General features: G+C 56.4%; 1 protein-coding gene across 1 annotated transcript; it reads left to right on the top strand.

Moving 5' to 3' along the window:
- The first annotated feature begins 1,515 nt into the window (after positions 1-1,515).
- On the top strand, positions 1,516-15,480 carry LAMC2 (laminin subunit gamma 2). The gene is made up of 23 exons (XM_032192475.1): positions 1,516-1,588; positions 4,535-4,723; positions 5,465-5,594; positions 5,881-5,979; positions 6,218-6,354; positions 6,631-6,753; positions 7,025-7,214; positions 7,513-7,625; positions 7,929-8,147; positions 8,256-8,435; positions 8,946-9,179; positions 9,795-9,931; positions 10,450-10,603; positions 10,885-11,090; positions 11,382-11,461; positions 11,963-12,100; positions 12,284-12,428; positions 12,661-12,810; positions 13,347-13,461; positions 13,876-14,075; positions 14,676-14,834; positions 14,921-15,020; positions 15,230-15,480. The coding sequence occupies exons 1-23, from the start codon at positions 1,516-1,518 to the stop codon at positions 15,478-15,480; spliced, it is 3,522 nt and encodes a 1,173-aa protein (XP_032048366.1).
- Positions 15,481-17,441: the final 1,961 nt, after the last annotated feature.

The raw sequence follows: 17,441 nt of genomic DNA, 5'->3' as shown, positions 1-17,441 counted from the left end.
GGTGTCTGTGACCCACTCGTGGTCACAAATCGAGGCAATAAGCAGTGCTGAGCTGCAGCATGAGGACCATCCTTCCCTGAGATCAGCCTCGGGGCTGCTTTTGGGGGGTCATAGGGATGTGCCAGCGTCCCATTTCTCCTGTGTGTTTGGCTATGGGCCGGGCTGGGAGGCCCTGGTGTGGAGGTTTCACACTGATAGCAAAATTAATGCCACTGCTGTGCTCTCTCATTCCCACTCCTCAAAGATAGGTGGGGAAAAAATACAGTGAGAATAGGCTCAAGGGTTGAGATAAGGACAGGGAGATGGTTCCCTGGACCCCTCCCATGGGATGCTGTCCTTCCCAAACTGGTCCTCAGTGGGCTTCCCCCAGGCTGCAGCTCTTAGAGAAGAACTCCCCTCCTTCACTGACCTCGGTGTCTGCAGAGCTGTTTCCTCTACATTTTCTCTCTCCCCACTGCTGTCCTGCAGCAGTTTTTCCCGTTCTTCAAAACGTGCTCACTGGCTTGGCTTGGCCAACGGTGGGTCCTTCTGGAGCCAGTCAGCTCCAGAGCGGACTTGGTTGTGGCTGCCTCAGACGTGCAGGTGAGGAGCAAGGCAGATCTGCCTTCAGGTCTCATGCAGCAAGTCTGCAGCCCTTGGGACCAAAACGCCGATGGGCACGGGGCTCTGGGGTGTCTGCTCCTCAGCCTTTTCCAGCACAAACGCAGTTGTACTGGGCCAGGCCAATGGCCTGTTTAACCTTATTTTCTGTCTCAGGTGTAAAAGCATGACACGCATGACAGTCGCTGATAATTCCCAGCCTTTCTCCCATCTCTAGGTCTGGGGATTTCCTGTTCCAAATGCCTGTAGATCCTGATAGATTTATTTTTTTTTTTGTTAGCATGTGTCCAAGCTGACTTCAGGGGCTTTTTGCATCCCCAGCAGCCTTTGGCTGTGGGTCCTGCTGGGCTTCTCTTCCTGCCTTCCTCCAGCCCTGCTCTGGCAGGGTGGCTCAGCAGCCGGGAGGCTGTGCAGGCAGCCCCTGTCCCCCCTCCTCGGGCTCCCCATGATCTCATCCCGTCTCACTCCGCTACTTCTTGCGCCGCCTGCATGCCCGGGCAGCCCCGCTCCTATGTGCAGACCTGCCTGGAGGGTGGTGGAAAAGCCCATATGGAGGAGGGTGGACAGGACAGAGCTGGGCAGCCACCATTGAATTCATGTTGTCCCAGCAGCCCTTTTCCCTGGGATGGTGCCACCAGGAGGCCCTCGGGGTGCTGCGTCCCGTTGTTGGCAATGCCTTCGGCTGGCGGCAGGCGCATGTGCGCCTGGCTGCGCTGCTGGGCTGGGCTCCCCTGTTCCCGGTGAGTCAGAGCAAGGCACCCGTGCTCTTCCTGCTGGGAGTGACTCAGGTGGAGGAGCTGATAAAAACCACCAGGGTGTGTGTGGGGGGGGGGATCGCAAATAAGAACAGAGCTTGAGTGCAGCAGCCTGGAACTGGGGCTTTGCGTGCCCAGCGCCTGCCACAGGGCTGTGGCGATGGCCAGGTGCTGGCTCGTGGTCCTGGCAGTGTCCCCACTGCTCGCAGCCCTCAGCACTGAAGGAGGAGAAGGTGAGGCTTTCAGGGGGCTGGGGAGGTCCGCTCTGAGGCTGGAAAGCTGTCCTGCTGGCAGCTTTGCTGCCAGCCCCGCGAATGTGGAGCTCTTAGGGTCCAGCAGTGCTCTTCTGCCGGGCCACGCTCTCCCCTCCTGCTGCTGGGGTTAAGCCCACACCTGACGGTGCTTCTCCTCAGGCTTTCTCTGGAGCTAAATTCCTGTGACCACCTAGACCGGTTTTTACCAGCATCCCTTTTGAGAAACGTGTTTGGGTGTAATTACTTTATTGCTTTCTGAGGAAAGCTTGGCTGCCTGGGTGGGATTTGGGTGTGAGCACGAGGATTGCACAGGGAAGGGGTTTGTTTGCCTGCCGCTGCTGATAACCAGCATGTGTGCTGAGCCTGAGGAAGAGCTGGAAGTGTCCAGGATCCAGCAGCAACACGTGCAGAGTTTGTGTTTTGTGCAAGTTGGAGCCTCACGGGATGCATGCAGTCCTCAAGACCAAAATTGGCTCTTTACATAGTCTTCATAAATGCTGAGCAGCCTCAGTTTTTGTTTGATTCTCTGTAGTACTGCTGCTTGGAAGTAGGCTTGCAGGGTTTGAAGCAGGTCCCTTGGTACCAGATTTCATTTAAGTGCAGTGGAACATGACAGGGGAAAAAAGTGCTGAATGAGTGCGTTTTTAAAGGACAGACCTAATTTGGTTTGCTTGCTAATTGGGTAATTACTACAGCAGCCATAATTGTGTTCTAAAATACCGATGGAGATTTTTATTTTCTGCCTCTGCTCGCTGCCTTGGCTGCAGCACACACATCCCTGGGTGTTGGTTGGGGCTGTTTAAGATTCTCCAGGGTACAGGGATGAGCTAGGGTGGAGGGGGCTCACAGCTCTCCAACCCTTGGACTGGGAAATGAGGGAGGAAAAAAGGGCTTTGGTTGTCTGAGTGGAGGTGGGCTGGGGTGTACAAGGAAGGTGAGGGGCTTACAGCACTGAGCTCCTCTGGGTGGCAATGGATGTTTGAAGACTTCAGCGAAGACTTGGAGGCTCCTGGCTGCGATTCTTGGCTTGGGGAGATCCAATGGAAGCTTACTGGGCTGCAGAGCACCTACAACAGCAAGCATGCAGACAAGCTGACATCTCTGGCCTGGTGCTGGCTGCTGTGGTACATGTATGCATCTCAAAGTCGGCAGCACAGTGTCTGTAGCCAAGGCACAGCGTGCTTATTCGCTGCGTTGGAAAGAACTGTCTCCTTCTCCAAGCCTTTCCCATGTTGGGGTTTACGTCAGCACAGCAACCAAACATTTTTCATGTTTTTTTTTTTTCTGCTGGGTGGAAGCTTGGGGAGCGAGGTCCTACTGGATGCATGCCCCAGACCTCCCTCATCCCAATGCGGCACTGAAGAAATCTGTGGGTAGAGCCTTGGGGCAGCCGGCTGCAGAGCAGCTCCTGTCCTTGGCTTCAAGCCCGCTCCATCTTGCTTTGCCTGTGGTAACGCTCGGCCTGCCAAAGCCCGCCAGGCCCCAGGAGAAGACCAGCAGCAGCGGTGAGGCCATGGCACCGACCTGCAGTAGCATTGTGAACAGCTTCTTGTTAGCCAGCCCTGAATCCGTGCCAAGGCTGGGAGTCAGTTCTCAACATGCTTCAGCCTTGGAGCAAGACCTGAGAACAGGCTTTCCTTCCCTGGGGAGCTGTGATTTGGCACGCTGGTAAATCCTCTGGATTGTTAAATCCTCTGGATTGTGCAGGGCGAGGTGTGGGTGGGGTTAAATGCTTTAATATGGAGGGGAGGGGACGGGCACCAAGCAGTCACAGCCTGCAGGTGAGTGCAAATACCTTGGGAAACAGAATACCACGGTGCTTCTTTTGGAGATTTTTTTTTTTTTTAATCATTTCTGCCCTTTGGTCACTGGAGGTTGTTTACTGAGGCTTTGGGCGTTTCTTCCACACCGACCAAGGCAGGACTCGGGCTCCTGCAGGTGTCCCCAGCAGGCTGGGCAGTGGAACTGCTGCTGGGTGTTGGGCTCCCAGTGGCAGGGCTGGACCAAGAGCCACACTTGCTGGAGCTAGGAAAGCTCTGTCCCTGTTTGCGTTCCTCTCAGTATCAGGCTGGGCTGAACGTGCTGCTCAGGTACACGAGTGCTGATGGGCATCCGAGGGCATCTGTCAGCACTGGCAGTGGGCCTGAAGGCTCAGCCTTGGCCCAGGAATGGCAGGGGCCCCGGGGTGGGGGGGACAGAGGTCTTCAGTTGCTGAGGGCACTAGGTGGAAGCCAGCTTGGGACGGACCTTTGTGGGCAGCACCAGGGCATCTTGGAGCAGCTCCTCAGCAGGCTTTGCATCCTTGAGCATCCTGCTTCATCCCTCAGGTCATGTCCTTCTGCTGCCTGTCTTTGCCAGGGAGAATTCCCAACCTCAGCTGCTCTAGTTGGTGATGCTGCTGAACTGAGACACTCTGCAGTAAGACGGCTGGGGGCTGGGGGCAAGGCTGGGGCCAGGCTGTGCTGCAGGGGCTTGGGTCCTGCTGGAGGTGACCTGGGTGGCCCCACTTTCCCTCGGAGCAAGCGGACAGATGGGAAGACAGCACTGCCTTGGCCACAAGTCCCTTTTCAGCAAGGTTGCATTGTCCACAGCAGCTCTCATCCCACCTGCCTCCCCCTTTCGGAGCCTTGAATGTGGTGCACCAATAAACGTTCAGCTGTCGAGCAAGCATAAAACATTGCTTGATGCCCTCCCATATTTGCCCTGGAAATAACTGGCAGCAAAGCATGCCTTGTGCTGGTGGCACAGCTCTCCACCGTGGAGCATGGCCTCCCATGGCCGTGGCTGGTAACTCTCTAGGATGGGACTGAGAGCATCGCCGAGCCCATTTTGGGAGATTTGTGTGGCCTGGACTTGTTCCTCAGGTCACAGGCAAGCTTCACAGTCAGTGCCCTTCCCTCTAACCTCCTCTTTTCTTCTCCCCAGCCTGCGACTGCAATGGGATGTCCAGGCAGTGCGTCTTTGACTGGCACCTGCTGATGGAGACGGGGAACGGGTACCGCTGCCTCGGCTGCCTGGGCAACACCGAGGGCCCCCGCTGTGAGCGCTGCAAGGAGGGATACTTCCGCCAGCACAACGGGGACTGCTGCCTGCCCTGCCGCTGCCACCCCCAGGGTACGGGGCCACCACCGGGGCTGACAGGGCGGTGGGGTTAGGGAGGCCTAAAGAGTTTGCTTATTGAGCTTCTGCTACATTTTCCAGCCCTAAAGAACCCGAGGTTGGTGCCCCTTGCTGGTTGTGGAGCATGGTGCTCACAGGGCAGTCCTTGGAGGGGAATCAGGGACATTGGATCCCACTCCTTGTCCCTGAAGAAGGGGGAGATGGAGAGGTCCCAGCAAAACACCCTGATGCCTCTCTGGGTCTTACTCCCTATTCTTCTCCGCGTGGTCCCCAGGAGGTTCCTCTGGTGATGCCCAACTCCATCGAGTGCATTCGCACTTGTGCAAGGCTTGGCTCAGTAGCCCTGGCAGAGCTTGTGGATGGTGGGAGGAGGGAAAGAGAACAGAGAGGAAGAATGGCCCACCAACAAGCCCCCAAAAAGGCTGCGCTGTGGCCAGGTCTGCCCTGTGCCTCCCACTTGTAAAAGTGAAAGGCTAATTCCTGAGCTCAGAGCATCACACCTGGGGACAGGACATGTTGCAAAGGGCCACCAGCTGTGGGGTGGGTGGAAAGCTTCAGTCCCCCCGGCCCCAGTTCCTCTGCCTGCTTTTCACATTGCTGCAGTTTTAAGGAGAAATGATGCCCGGGGCACTCCCACAAACACAAAAAATAGGTGGCAAGCAGAGAGAGCAGGGGGGACACCCCATACTTTGGGTTGCTTTGAGTGGAAAAATCCAACTCAGCTCCTCCATCCAGGCTCCCTCAGCCCTCAGTGCAACAGTGACGGCCGCTGCAGCTGCAAACCCGGTGTGATGGGCGAGAAGTGCGACCGCTGCCAGCCGGGCTTCCACTCCTTCTCCGAGGCCGGGTGCCAGAGACACGGGCAGTAAGTGCTGGCGGCTGGCCATGTGTGGGGACAGCCATGGGGACCACCTCCAGGGCCAGACCCCTCCAGGACCAGCCCCCTTCACGTGTTAAGCACCTTTGGAAGTGCCTCTTGGTCAGTGCTGCACCATCAGTGCTGCAGCCTCCTCCTACTCGTTGTGCCCCACCCTGGTCCAGCTGGGGGGAGAGGGGGGATTCTCTGGTGTCTTGTATGACCAGTGCTCTGCGGCACCGAGCCTCCTGTGGATCTGGAGGTAATTGTGGTGTCCCTGCTGTCCCCGTTGCAGGAGCCTGCAGTGTGCCTGTGACCCAGCTGGCAGCACAGGGGAGTGCAGCTCGGGCCGCTGCATCTGCAAGGCCGGCACTGCTGGTGAGCGCTGCGACAGGTGGGTGATAGGGGGCTCATCCCCGCTCCCAGCTGCTCACCAAGCCCCCCTGCGGGAGGGGAGATGCCTGCCCTGCTGCCCTGGCCTGGGGGCAGCCCTGAAAGGCAGCAGTGGGTGCACATGGCTGTCTTCAGAGGGTTGGTTGAGTTTGCTGTGTGCAGGTTTGTGCCCTACAGCAGGCTGAGCGTGGGAGGGAGAGGAAGAAAACCACGCGAGCATTGTAGCCTTTCTTTTCCAGGTGCAAACCAAACTTCTATAACTTGGATGCCAGAAACCCAGCAGGATGCTCACCGTGTTTCTGCTACGGACACTCGTCCTCATGTGTCAGCGCTGAGAATTACAGTGTCCACAGGATCACCTCCAGCTTCCAGCAAGGTGAGGCCATCCCTGCAGCCCCAGGGCTGTTGTGCGGGGGGGGGGGGGGGTCATTGCCACCCTCCTGCCCTTTAGTCACCGGAGGAGCCCTGGAGTTCCCAGCTGCTGTCAAAGAGGTTGCTGGTGTGGGTACAAGCAGGGTGTGGACGCAAGCAGGTCAAGACAAACCAGAGTTGTTTTTTTTTTGAAAGATGCAGCTTGCAGAAGATGCTGGAGAGCTGGAAGCACCCTTCCCTGTCTCTGACTGGGGGTGCTTCCTCTGTGCTTGCCCTCCAGGTGCAGAAGGCTGGACAGGGGTCCACGAGAATGGGTACCCAGCTGAGCTCCAGTGGTCTCCGCGCCACCAGGACGTGTTCATAGCAGCGAGGACGTGGGAAGCGCTCTACTTTGTGGCACCTGGTATGCACGGAGCCCAGCTGATCGAGGCAGAAAGGGGTGACCCACGGGGGTCTGTGGGGCTGGGGAAGGAGGTGGCATGGGCAGAGTGAAGGGACCATCCTGGGGCAGGGAGGTGACATCCCCAGTGCTTCCCCACCCTGAGAGGTGATGCTGGGGTCAGCCATTGCAGTGCTGCTTGGTCTGACCCTGCAGAGTGTGCCTTCCAGAGGAAAGCAAAACTTTAAGCCTGTAATTCCTTCCCTCCTGTCCTCTTCCCTGCTTCCATTTGCAGCCAAATTCCTTGGGAACCAGCAGCTGAGCTACGGTCAGGTGCTCTCCTTTGATTACCGCCTGGACCGAGGGGGACAGCAGCCCTCCCCACACGACGTGGTCCTGGAAGGAGCTGGCCTGCGAGTCACTGCCCCCTTCTTGCCTCCCGGGAAGATCCTGCCCTGTGGCGTCAGCCAGACGTACACCTTCAGGTGAAGCTCAGGATTTGGGCAGGGTGAGCTTGGGGAGCTCAGGGACCTAGCTAAGGTCCCTCAGAGGTGGCCAGGCTTACGTGGTTTGGGTTGGTGCTCCGTGCATCTCTCCTCGTGGACAAGGATGAGGGTGAGAGGGTGGTAGGATCTGTCCTGAGTCGGGATGGGGGCTTCGCTTGGTGCCAGTTGTGCCAGTGGAGGTTGTCCCCTGGTGCTTTGGGCACAGGAGGGAGATGGGAAAGAGCAGCTGGGACAGCTCATGGTATTCAACACAGCTTCTACCTGGTCCCGTGCACAGGTTGGATGAGCACCCCAGCAGCAAGTGGAGCCCCAGGCTGAATTACTTTGAATATCGCAGGCTGCTGGGGAACCTGACGGCCCTCTGGATCCGAGCCACCTTTGGGGAGTACAGTAAGTGGAGGGAGCCACAAGGCTTAGCTCTCCTTGCTGCAGACAAGTCTCCAGCTGGAGACAGCCATGTTAAATGGTGTTTAACAAAGAAAAACATGTCATAACACAGGCCAAATGAAATCATGAAGGGCTTTAGCAGGATGCCAACAACCATGGGGCGGGGAAAACAAGACCTTAGCTCTGGTCCACCTGCCCCTGCTCATTGTGTCTGGCAGCACAGCCTGTGTGCAGATGGATGCAGAGACGCGGGGGCTTGCAGAGCAAGCTAGGATCTTGCAGGTGAGCTGCTGCATTTCCCACCAGGCACCGGCTACATCGACAACATCACCCTGGTGTCAGCACAGCCTGCTGCTGGCATCCTCGCACCCTGGGTGGAGCGGTGCCAGTGTCCTGACGGGTACCAGGGGCAGTTCTGTGAGAGCTGTGCTGCTGGCTACCGAAGAGACGCTCCTAGCATGGGGCCGTTCAGCATCTGCGTGCCCTGCAGCTGCCAAGGGGGAGGAATTTGTGACCCAGACACTGGTAAGAGGAGTCATGAGCACGTTGTGTGTGCTTGGATTCACAGAGGGTGTCCTGCTGGGCGGGGTGACAGCAAAAGGCTTGTCCCATACCCTGTCCTTCCTCCCTCAGGTGAATGCTACTCGGGAGATGAAAATGTGGGCAACAGCATCAGCTGCCCATTCGGCTTCTACCGAGACCGCCGGCCCCCTCACGGCTGCAGGGCATGTCCCTGCAACAACGGCCAGGGCTGCTCGGTGGTGCTGGGCAGAGAAGAAGTCGTCTGTGACCACTGCCCTCCTGGAGCTGCAGGTAATGCCCTTGCTCTGGTCTGTTAGTCCATCCCCAGGGGTTTTCGTGTGCTTTAGGTGGAGGTGTGGGTGTCCATGGGCTGGGTGGGCAATCATGTCTTCTCGTCAAGGCTTCCCCACCCGTGTACCCCACTGCTGCTCTTGCTGGTAACCTGGTGTTCAGGCAAAGCACCAGCACCCATCGTGCCAAGGGCTGTGCAAATGTGCGTGCCCTGCCCTGGAGCTGCATGTGCTGTACATAAACAGAGCTGTTCCTGCAGTCACCTGGGCAAGTTACTGTACAAACAGATAAAATACATGGGGAAAAGGATTGATGGGGATGGAGGGGATCAGGAGGACATGACTCGCCAAGGAAAATCATTGCACCCAGCTTTTAGGAGCTCATTGGGCACTCGGCATATGGGAGGTGGCAGCCTTCAGGCACAGCGTCCCCGTCCCATGGGCCGAGGGAGGCTGGGGGCCTCCAGTTTGTGGCCAACACCCTGAGCTTTTCTCGCCCTGCCTTTCTCAGGGCCCAACTGCGAGTACTGTGCTGACGGCTACTTTGGAGACCCTGCAGCCTCCCGGCCATGCCAGCCCTGCCAGTGCAATGGCAACGTGGAGCCCAATGCCGTGGGGAACTGCGACCGCCGGACGGGCGAGTGCCTCAAGTGCATCTACAACACAGCCGGCTTCTACTGCGACCGCTGCAAGGACGGCTTCTTTGGGAACCCCCTGGCCCCCAACCCTGCCGACAAGTGCCAGGGTACGAGGACAGGGATGGGTGGGGGGCTGTGCTCGAGGACACTGCCTGGGTGCAGGAGGTTTCATCAAGCTGGAGCCCATGGCTGCAGGGGGCTGTACGTGCGGCACCCAAAAACCACACAGCAGCACCCTGGGGCCAAGTAGGAGTGAACCTGTGGTGGACATGGTCTGAGCACCACCACCGGGGATGAATAAGAAAGTCCATGCTGGCATGCAAGAAGGTTTAATGGACCCTGTGCATTTGCACTTTGGCCTCGTGGCTTTTGGTGTTTGTTCTGTGCTCCAAGCCCTTGGCAGAGGTGACAAGGGGTGTTTGCTCGCAGTGCTTACCCAAGGCAAGCTGCCTTACCCAAGGCAGATCTCCCTCTCCAGCACGGGCAGGAGGTGCATGCTCCCCAGTGGTGGCAGGGCCCTGGGGACAGAGCATGGGGTGCCTTGAGGGGGCTGATGTGTGTCCTAGGGGCTTCCCTAGGACACTTCCCACCTGTGGACAAGCGGTGGGAAAGCGAGGTTAGAGGGAAGCAGGGAGAGGCAGTGGGTGGAAAGATGTGCCCAGAGCAAGGAGCAGGGAAGGTCCTGGTCCTTGGCCACTCTAACCTGTCGCCATGCTCCACAGCCTGCAACTGCAACTTGGTGGGGGCCGAGCCCCTGACATGCCGGAGTGATGGGAGCTGCATCTGCAAGCCTGGCTTTGAGGGCCCTGACTGCGAGCAGAGCGAGTGCCCAGCTTGCTATAGCCAGGTGAAAGCCCAGGTGGGTGTCCCTGTGTCCATCCGTCTGTCCCTCTGGGCAGGCCACTCTCTGCGCAGAGTCAGGCAGCAGATTTGCAGCCAGCCCTGAGGTGCAGAGCCCAGTCGTTGTCTCAGTCTAGCTGTTAGCAGGTGAAGCCCTGATGCTGTGGTCCTTCTGGCTCTTCACGGTGGCCCTTGTTATGTCTGTGATCAGCAAGGCAGCAGCTGAGCAGAAATGAGAGGCTTTGCACTGGAATGAATGCAAAGATACAGTTACCCTCAAGCATCTTGTCCCTGGGTTCCCCACAAGAGGGAAAGGTGGTTCTGCAGGCTGTGCCTGAAGTTTGTGCTTGCATCTGACTCAACTGATGAAAAAAACGATGACCTAGAGCTGCTGGCCTGCTGTGCCCACAGCAAGCAGTGTTCACCTAATAAAACAACTCCTCACTCCATATTTCTATGCCGTGGGTCTGGCTCATGCCCTGGCCTCTCCACCACAGGTTTGGTGGCCATGCACTGATGACCTTCTGTGTTTTGCAGGTGGACCTGTACCTGCAGCAGCTGCAGGAACTGGAGCTGCTTTTCTCAGAGGCACAAGCTGGCGGCGGGGTCATGGATAAGGAGCTGGAGAGGAAGATGCAGCTGGCTGAGGAGACGTTGCAGGCCATCCTTGGAGAAGCTCTCAGCCTGCAAGGTACCACACAAGGGTTGCCATCAGACAGGGCTGGAGGAGTAGGCCGGGAGGGAGCAGCTTCTGGGGGTGCCTCCGTGGAGAGGACATTTGTCTCTTGAGAGAAATCGTTCAGGAGATGACGGTCTGGGGCAGCTCTGTGTGCTTCCCTGAGCATGTCCATCGCATGGGACCACTGAGAGTCCAAGGGAAGGGGCAACCTGTGTCGTATCACATTGTGGTTTTGCTGTCCCTGCCTTTTTGCACTTCATTTAAGCCACTGCCTCCCTCTTTCCTCTTCCCAGCCTCCGACAGATCTCTGGAAAGCCGTGTAACCAGGATGAAGGGACAAGGGTCCAGTTGCCAGAGCCAGTTGGATGATACCAAGGCGACGGTGGAGAGGCTGAGGTCTCTCAGCAGGCAGTATGAGAGGCAGGTGGAGGACACCAGGCAGCTGCTGGAGAGAGCCAGGCTGGACCTGGACCGAAGTGGAGCCACCCTGGGTCGAGTGGTAAGAGCACCTTGGTGTGACACACTCTTAGTTCAGACCAGCCACCAGGTGAAAAAGTCCATGGAGAGAGCAAGAATTTGATGTGTTACAGTTATGGTGTTTTTTTTGTGAGCAGAGAAGAAATTGTGGTGGATAGGACTGGCTCTTTCTGTAGGGCTGGGATCTGGAGAGCTGCAGGCAAGGGTCTTTGGGTGACTCTGGAGGTTTAGCATGCTACAGCTGCTTTTCTCCCTGGTGAATTGGATGCAAGGCCAGGAAAGAGCGATCACACCTCTCTCCCTCTCTCCTCAGACTATTCCAGTTTCACACTTCCCTGGAGGCTCAAACAAGTTCTTGATCCTGGCCCAAGAGGCTCTGAGGTTAGCCAACAGGTGAGTCCCTCCTTGCGGTGCTGGCAGTGGACCGAGAGCCTGCTGGGGACATGGGAGGACCCAGTTTGGTGGCCTTGCCTAGCCCTGATGCTGCAGCTCCCATGGGCTCCATACAAGTCCAGGAGCAGGGGAGACATGTCTGCTGGGTTGCCTTTGGTGTCCTCCATGAGAGTGATGTTGGGCAGTGTGTCTTACAAGCATCTTGGTTGATGTCAAACTCCTGGTCAGAGCTTGGTTGATGTCAAACTCCTGGTCAGAGTTTGGCCCATGGGCATCCAGCTGGAACAGGCAGCATCTATCTGTTCATCTGGTGCTCCTCTGCCCTGGGGAGATGCAAGAGAGACAAGCGAAGCAGCTGATCCCAAGGTGCAGGTCCCCTTCTCAAATGACATTTCCTGGGAGAGCCTGATCCAGCACCTCTGGATAAAACCGCAAAGGAAATCTATGGAAGAAACTTGGGGGGGGAAGCTCTTCTCACAAGGCTCCTCCTGTGCTTTTCAGCCACATGCAAGCAGCCAACATCATCGAGCAAGCCACGAAGGCGGCGCAGGACGACTCGCAGCAGGCGCTGGAGCTGGTGCGCATGGCTGTGAGTGGGGAGGCAGCAGCCTCTGGCTCCCTGCAAGGGCTGCTCCAGAAGTAAGTTGCTGGCTGTGTCTCAGCGGGGGGAGAGGGGCTGTGGGATGGAGGAGAGGGGTGTCCAACCCTCTGTGTCCCCACCTCTGCCTCCTCAGCTATGTTTCAGAAACATGCAGCTGGAGGCAGGACGGTAGGACTTGACTTCAGTCCTTGGGTTTAGTCTTACACATTGTATCTGCGCAGGTATGAGAAGCTGAAGTCACTGGCTGGAGGTCTGGATGCTGAGGCTGACAGGACAGCCTCTGAGGCAGACAAGGCTTATCAGAGCAGCCTGATGCTCCTCAGCTCCCTCTCCCGCCTGATGAAGACCAGTTTTGGGTCCTTTGAGGTGAGGGCTTTGATCCTGACGTGCCAAGCCATCCCCTTTCATCCTGCCCCTCCACCAGCTCATCCCGTTCCAGGACCCCATCTCAGCTGGGCCCTGGTTGTCCCACTCCTCACCCTTTTGCTCCTGCAGCTGGCTGTGGTACAAGCATCCATTGCTGCTTGCCACAGCTCCCTGTGAGCAACAGGGTGACATTGAGCCCCCCCAAGGCAGTGATTCCATCTTTGTGTTTCAGGGGGAGGCAACCCAGCTGAAGAAGGATGCAAATGCTTTCCTGAGCATGGTGGACATGTATATGGCACAGTACAGGCAGCTGCAGAGTCGCACGGGCCACTGGGAAGAAGAAATCAAGCAGCTGCTGCAGAGAGGAGAAGGCGAGAGAGCAGTAAGGCACTGACTGAGTCACCTTGAGCTTGAGCTGCAGGTGGCATGTCCCTTGTGTTGCAGTTACTACGTGCTGTCCTCCCCTGTGCTCCAAAGGGGCTGGATGTCACTCTGCCGTGCTGCAGGTGGCACATTTCCCCAAACACAGCCCATTGGGGTTGGTCCCACCTTCTTCTGGTTCTGCCAGAGCTGGAGTGAGATGCCACCATGTGCTCAGAGCTGCTGCTGCAGGCTCTCCTTAGCACACCTCCTCCACGTGAGGCAGGTTAGGGACCTGCTCCAGGACAAACCGGAGCTAAGGTGGCTCACGGTGGCTTGAGCCGGGTGAGGAGCACTCACGCAAGCCTCTGCTGATAGATCAGGCTGTGGTAACCTGGGTTCAGGGGAAACAGCAGGCATTTGGGAATGGGCTTGCAGTCTTCTCTCTCAGCACAGCTCCTTGCAGGCTGCTGCTGTGGTTCCTGTGACTGCCCTGGGACCATCTGATGCTCCTGTGCCATGTCCTTCACCTCACTGTGTCCCCTCGGTCTGTCACAGATGCTGACCCAGTTGCTGTCCCGAGCCAACCTCGCCAGGACTACAGCCCTGCAAGCCGTGAGTGCCGGCAACGCCACCTTTTATGAAGTGGAGCAGATCCTGAAGAGCCTGCGGGGTAACCTTGTGCTCCTGACCTCTTCCTCCCCCCAAGTTCCATGTTACAGCTGAACACGCTCAGTGGGCTGCAGGTGGCCTCTGCCAGAAATGTCCTCAGAGACGTCCTCAGAGCACCATGTGCTGCTCTGCACCGTGTCTGTGGTGGGGACATGATGCCCAGTGCCTGGTGACTGTCCCAGTGCCCCCACCAGACCAGCAGCTCATGAGAAGGAGCAAACACCTGTAGCAGATCCTCTCTGGCAATTGCTTCTCTCCTCCTTTCTTACCTGTGCTGTTGCCATTGTGGGCAGACTTTGTGGAAGATGAGAGAAGTCTAAACCAGGCCAAGCCAGGAGGAAAACCTTTCCTTTTCTCCCCCTCATGAGTTCTCACGTAGGTAATGCCACTTCATGCTGATGTGCATTTCCTTTAGAGTTTAACCTGCAAGCAGATGACAAGAGAAGGGAAGCTGAAGATGCTATGAGGAGGCTTCCAGTTATCAGCAGCATGGTAGCAAGTGCCAGGGAGAAGACAGACCGAGCCGAAACCATCCTGGGCAATGCTGCTTCTGAATCCAAAGCAGCCAGCAGTGTAGCAGGAGAAGCGAAGGAAATCACCATGGGGATCCAGCAGGTGAGGACAAGCCCTGGTGCTATTGTTGACAAAAAGAGGTTTGGAAGGACAAACCGTGGAGGAGGAGATGGCTGGTGACCCCTGTGGTCTGTGTGGTGGATGTGATGCATTGGCTTTTTTGTTGACTTTTGTCTATAGTGGATTGTGCAGAGATACCTGAGGTAGCTGGAAAAGAGTGGGTGCATGGGGATCTCCGCAGGCAAATTTGTCCCATGGGGATCTCTGTAGCATCTTTCTGTAGCCACCTCTTGGTGACCAAGGGGATTTTTCACCCTGAGCCCTTGCCTGTCACTGCCACGGCCGGAGTTGCTGACAGGCTAATGAGATCCCAGGTTTGGTGCTTTTGGGTCTGACACCCAAACTGCGTGTTGTAATTCCCCAGGGACTCACCAGCGTGTGCCAGATGGGCTGAGCCCTTATCATACAAACAACTGTCTGCACCAGCTGGTGAGAGCACATGAAGGACGCAGGAGAACCTGTGATAATTTGGGTCCCAGGGTCCCTGGAAGGACCCAGTTCCCACCAGCTCCACGCCTGGGTACACCCAGAGTGATTCCAGCCATGCTCTGCCCCTGAGCAAAATGCCTTTCCCTTCTGTAGGAGCTCACACGGCTGAAGCTGGAGGCCAACAAAACGGCTGACGGTGTTCTTGCCCTGGAGAAGGCAGTGGCAGCCCTGCAGCACGAGGCCAAAGAAGTGGATGGAGAATTCAAGGGCAAGATGTCAGAGGTTGAGGCGGATACCGCTATGATACGCGAGGTGGGTCCCTGGCTCCCACACCTTGTCCCCTTCCCTGCTGACATTTGGGCAAGACTGCTTTACAGCTTCCACCTTGCATTCTTCAGACAGCTCAGGAAGCTCAAAGCGTCCATTATGAGGCTGACCAGGCAGAGGTGGCTGTGCAGGAGACACTAAGCGCCCTGGAGGAGCTGCTGCATCTGATGAGTAGGTTTTGCAATGTTGCTGTAACCGTGTAGTTCAAATCAGGCCACCACTGAGCTCTGCATAGGGGTGCCGAGTGTTTTGTGGGAAGTTGCCTCAGATGGCACCTGTAAATTGGCTGGAGAGCAGGGTAAAGCTGAAGTATCTAGGAGGAGCTAGTCCTCAGCCTCCACCCATGGTTACTTATTCCTTGTTTCCCTCCCGTGCAACAGACCAGCCTGGTGCTGTGGATGAAGAAGGCCTGAAGCAGCTTGAGCTGAATTTTGGTAAAGCCAAAACCAAAACCAACCGGCTGAAGATACAGATGTCAGAGCTGGAGCAAAGAGCCACGCTGCAGAAGGTCCGGGTACAGAAACTGGACATGAGCATTGATGAGATCCTAGCAGATATTAAGAACCTGGAGGACATCCAGAGAAGTCTTCCTCCTGGCTGCTACAACACAAAAGCCATTGAATTACCTTGAGCCAGCTCCAGGAAGGCTGTAGCCTGAGCCCGGCTGAAGGTGGGAGAGCCTGGCCCAGCTGCTCTCCCCAGGCCTGGCAGGATCAGCTGTGTCGGACTTGTGTCAAACTAAGCTTTACACTTGAGTTTAGCATAGCAGCTGAAGTTCGTCTTGTCACACTGGCCCGGGAGAGTCCCTGATTTTCAAAATAATCCGTCCCTCAATTTCAGGAGGAAGGAGACACCTGCTTGTGTGAAGGTGCTGCTGACCAAGAAGCCCATTCCTTCCACAGTTCTCTGAGGTGCAGGGGGGGGGGTTGCTTGGTGCCAGCCTGGGGAGTTTGCATGGTCATGTTCTGAGCCTGAAGCTCAGGGCTGAGAGGTTCTCCAACCCCTTTGGATCCCCTCTCCTTGTCTGGTACACACAGAAGGACTGAAGGCCCTTTCCTTGCTTTTCACACCGCTGCCACCTCCTTGTGCTCTTTGTGGGACTTTTCCTCACTTTCTGGAGCTCAGCAGGTAGGGACTGAGCAGTGTGAAGTGGAAGCTGGGATGAGGTTTGAGCCACGGCACTGGTGATGCTTCTCATGGCTCTCTCCTCCCAGCTTGCCCAGTACTGGCCTTGCTGGAAATAGTCCTGGTGTGTTTTTTTAGTGTGTCTTAGAGATTCAGCATCAGATGCTGCTGCTGACCCCTTTCATAAAGTTGCAGGTCTTCCACCATGCATTGCAGGCAGGCAGAACAGAGGGGAAAGAAAATGATGCCAGTTGGCTTGGAGCTCGGGGTGATATGCTAGATGGAGGAAGGAGGGGATCCTGTACTAGCAGGTCAGTGGAGGAGGGGACTGCTGGGGCTTCTGAAGTGGAAAGTCTTTCCTCTGCTCCACCTGTCCCCTTCAGCAAAGAGGAAAGGACACCCTTTCTTTTTGGGTCCCAAAGTCCTTGAGGAATGGGCTTTTGTCAAAGCTCCTTCTGGGCAAACATGGGTCTCCCTAGCAGCCCATCACACACAGGCACACGAGCACAACTTTCCCTTCTGTGACCGGTCAGTTTGGTACCAGGCAGCTCCCTGGATGTGCCCAGGAAAAGCAAGGTTGTTTCCCCTCTGCACAGGCACTCAGGAGCTGAGGCACTTGTCCCAGGAACAGGAGCTTTCTCTGGGGGAATCAGCCAAAACGTTGGCATCTGAGAGCCCAGTCCCATCCTTGCTGCAGTGCCAGCACTTTAATTTGATCTGTTTTAGAATACTGAAAATGGCTTGAATGTTTCTCCACCTCTGGTTTGGTGCTGCCCGATCCCTCCCCTTCCTCAAGTGTGGTGTGGGATGTTTCCCAAAGGGCACTAGTCCTGAGTGCACAGGTTGTTTCTGCCATAAGTCTTTTCTGAGCAGAGCGTGGAGTAGCAGAAGCCTGCGATCCTCCCTTCAGCCACCTGCTGCTTTCCTGTGGGCCCACCTCCTTCTGCCACTATTTCCAGCTTCCTTTAGAGGCCATTTGGGGGAGCTCTCAGGTGCTGGTCAGCCCTGCTGAAGACCCCTGACCTGCATAGTGGTGAAGGAGGCGGCTCTGGGCAGAGGAGGACGTGCTGGGGGACTCACCCACCCCGTTAGCTCTGATTCTCTGGTAAAGCAGTGCCTGTGCTTTTGCTTGATAAAGGTATACTGAGTAATTGTCTGTGTTGTCTTTGTATTTAAGCAATATTCTTGCCTTTGGCATGTTTTCCTTCTCCTGTTGTACAGGATAGGACAGGTATTACAGAGCCAACTTTATTCTTTTATGAGTTGGGTTTTTGAAAGGGAGGAGGCCAATAAATAATGAATACTTTTGGCTGGCTCTAGCCTACTGGTTTATCTTCTCCAGTGCCATGCTTTGGCGAGGATGTCCATGAGTTCTCCCAGCAGCGTGCACTCCTTGTACTGACTCTGTCTTGGCACTGGTTTAAAAAGACACAGCAGTGGTGAAAGACGACACCAGCAGCATCTGTT

Source organism: Aythya fuligula, chromosome 8 (genome assembly GCF_009819795.1).
Source record: "Aythya fuligula isolate bAytFul2 chromosome 8, bAytFul2.pri, whole genome shotgun sequence".
Taxonomy (NCBI): domain Eukaryota; kingdom Metazoa; phylum Chordata; class Aves; order Anseriformes; family Anatidae; genus Aythya; species Aythya fuligula.
This window is presented reverse-complemented; position numbering and strand designations above follow the sequence as displayed.

Coding starts and splice junctions, on each gene's coding strand:
- LAMC2 (XM_032192475.1), top strand. CDS start 1,516: ATGGCCAGGTGCTGGCTCGTGGTCCTGGCAGTGTCCCCACTGCTCGCA. Junction 1,589..4,534: donor CAGCACTGAAGGAGGAGAAG/GTGAGGCTTTCA, acceptor TCTTCTCCCCAG/CCTGCGACTGCAATGGGATG. Junction 14,835..14,920: donor ATACCGCTATGATACGCGAG/GTGGGTCCCTGG, acceptor TGCATTCTTCAG/ACAGCTCAGGAAGCTCAAAG.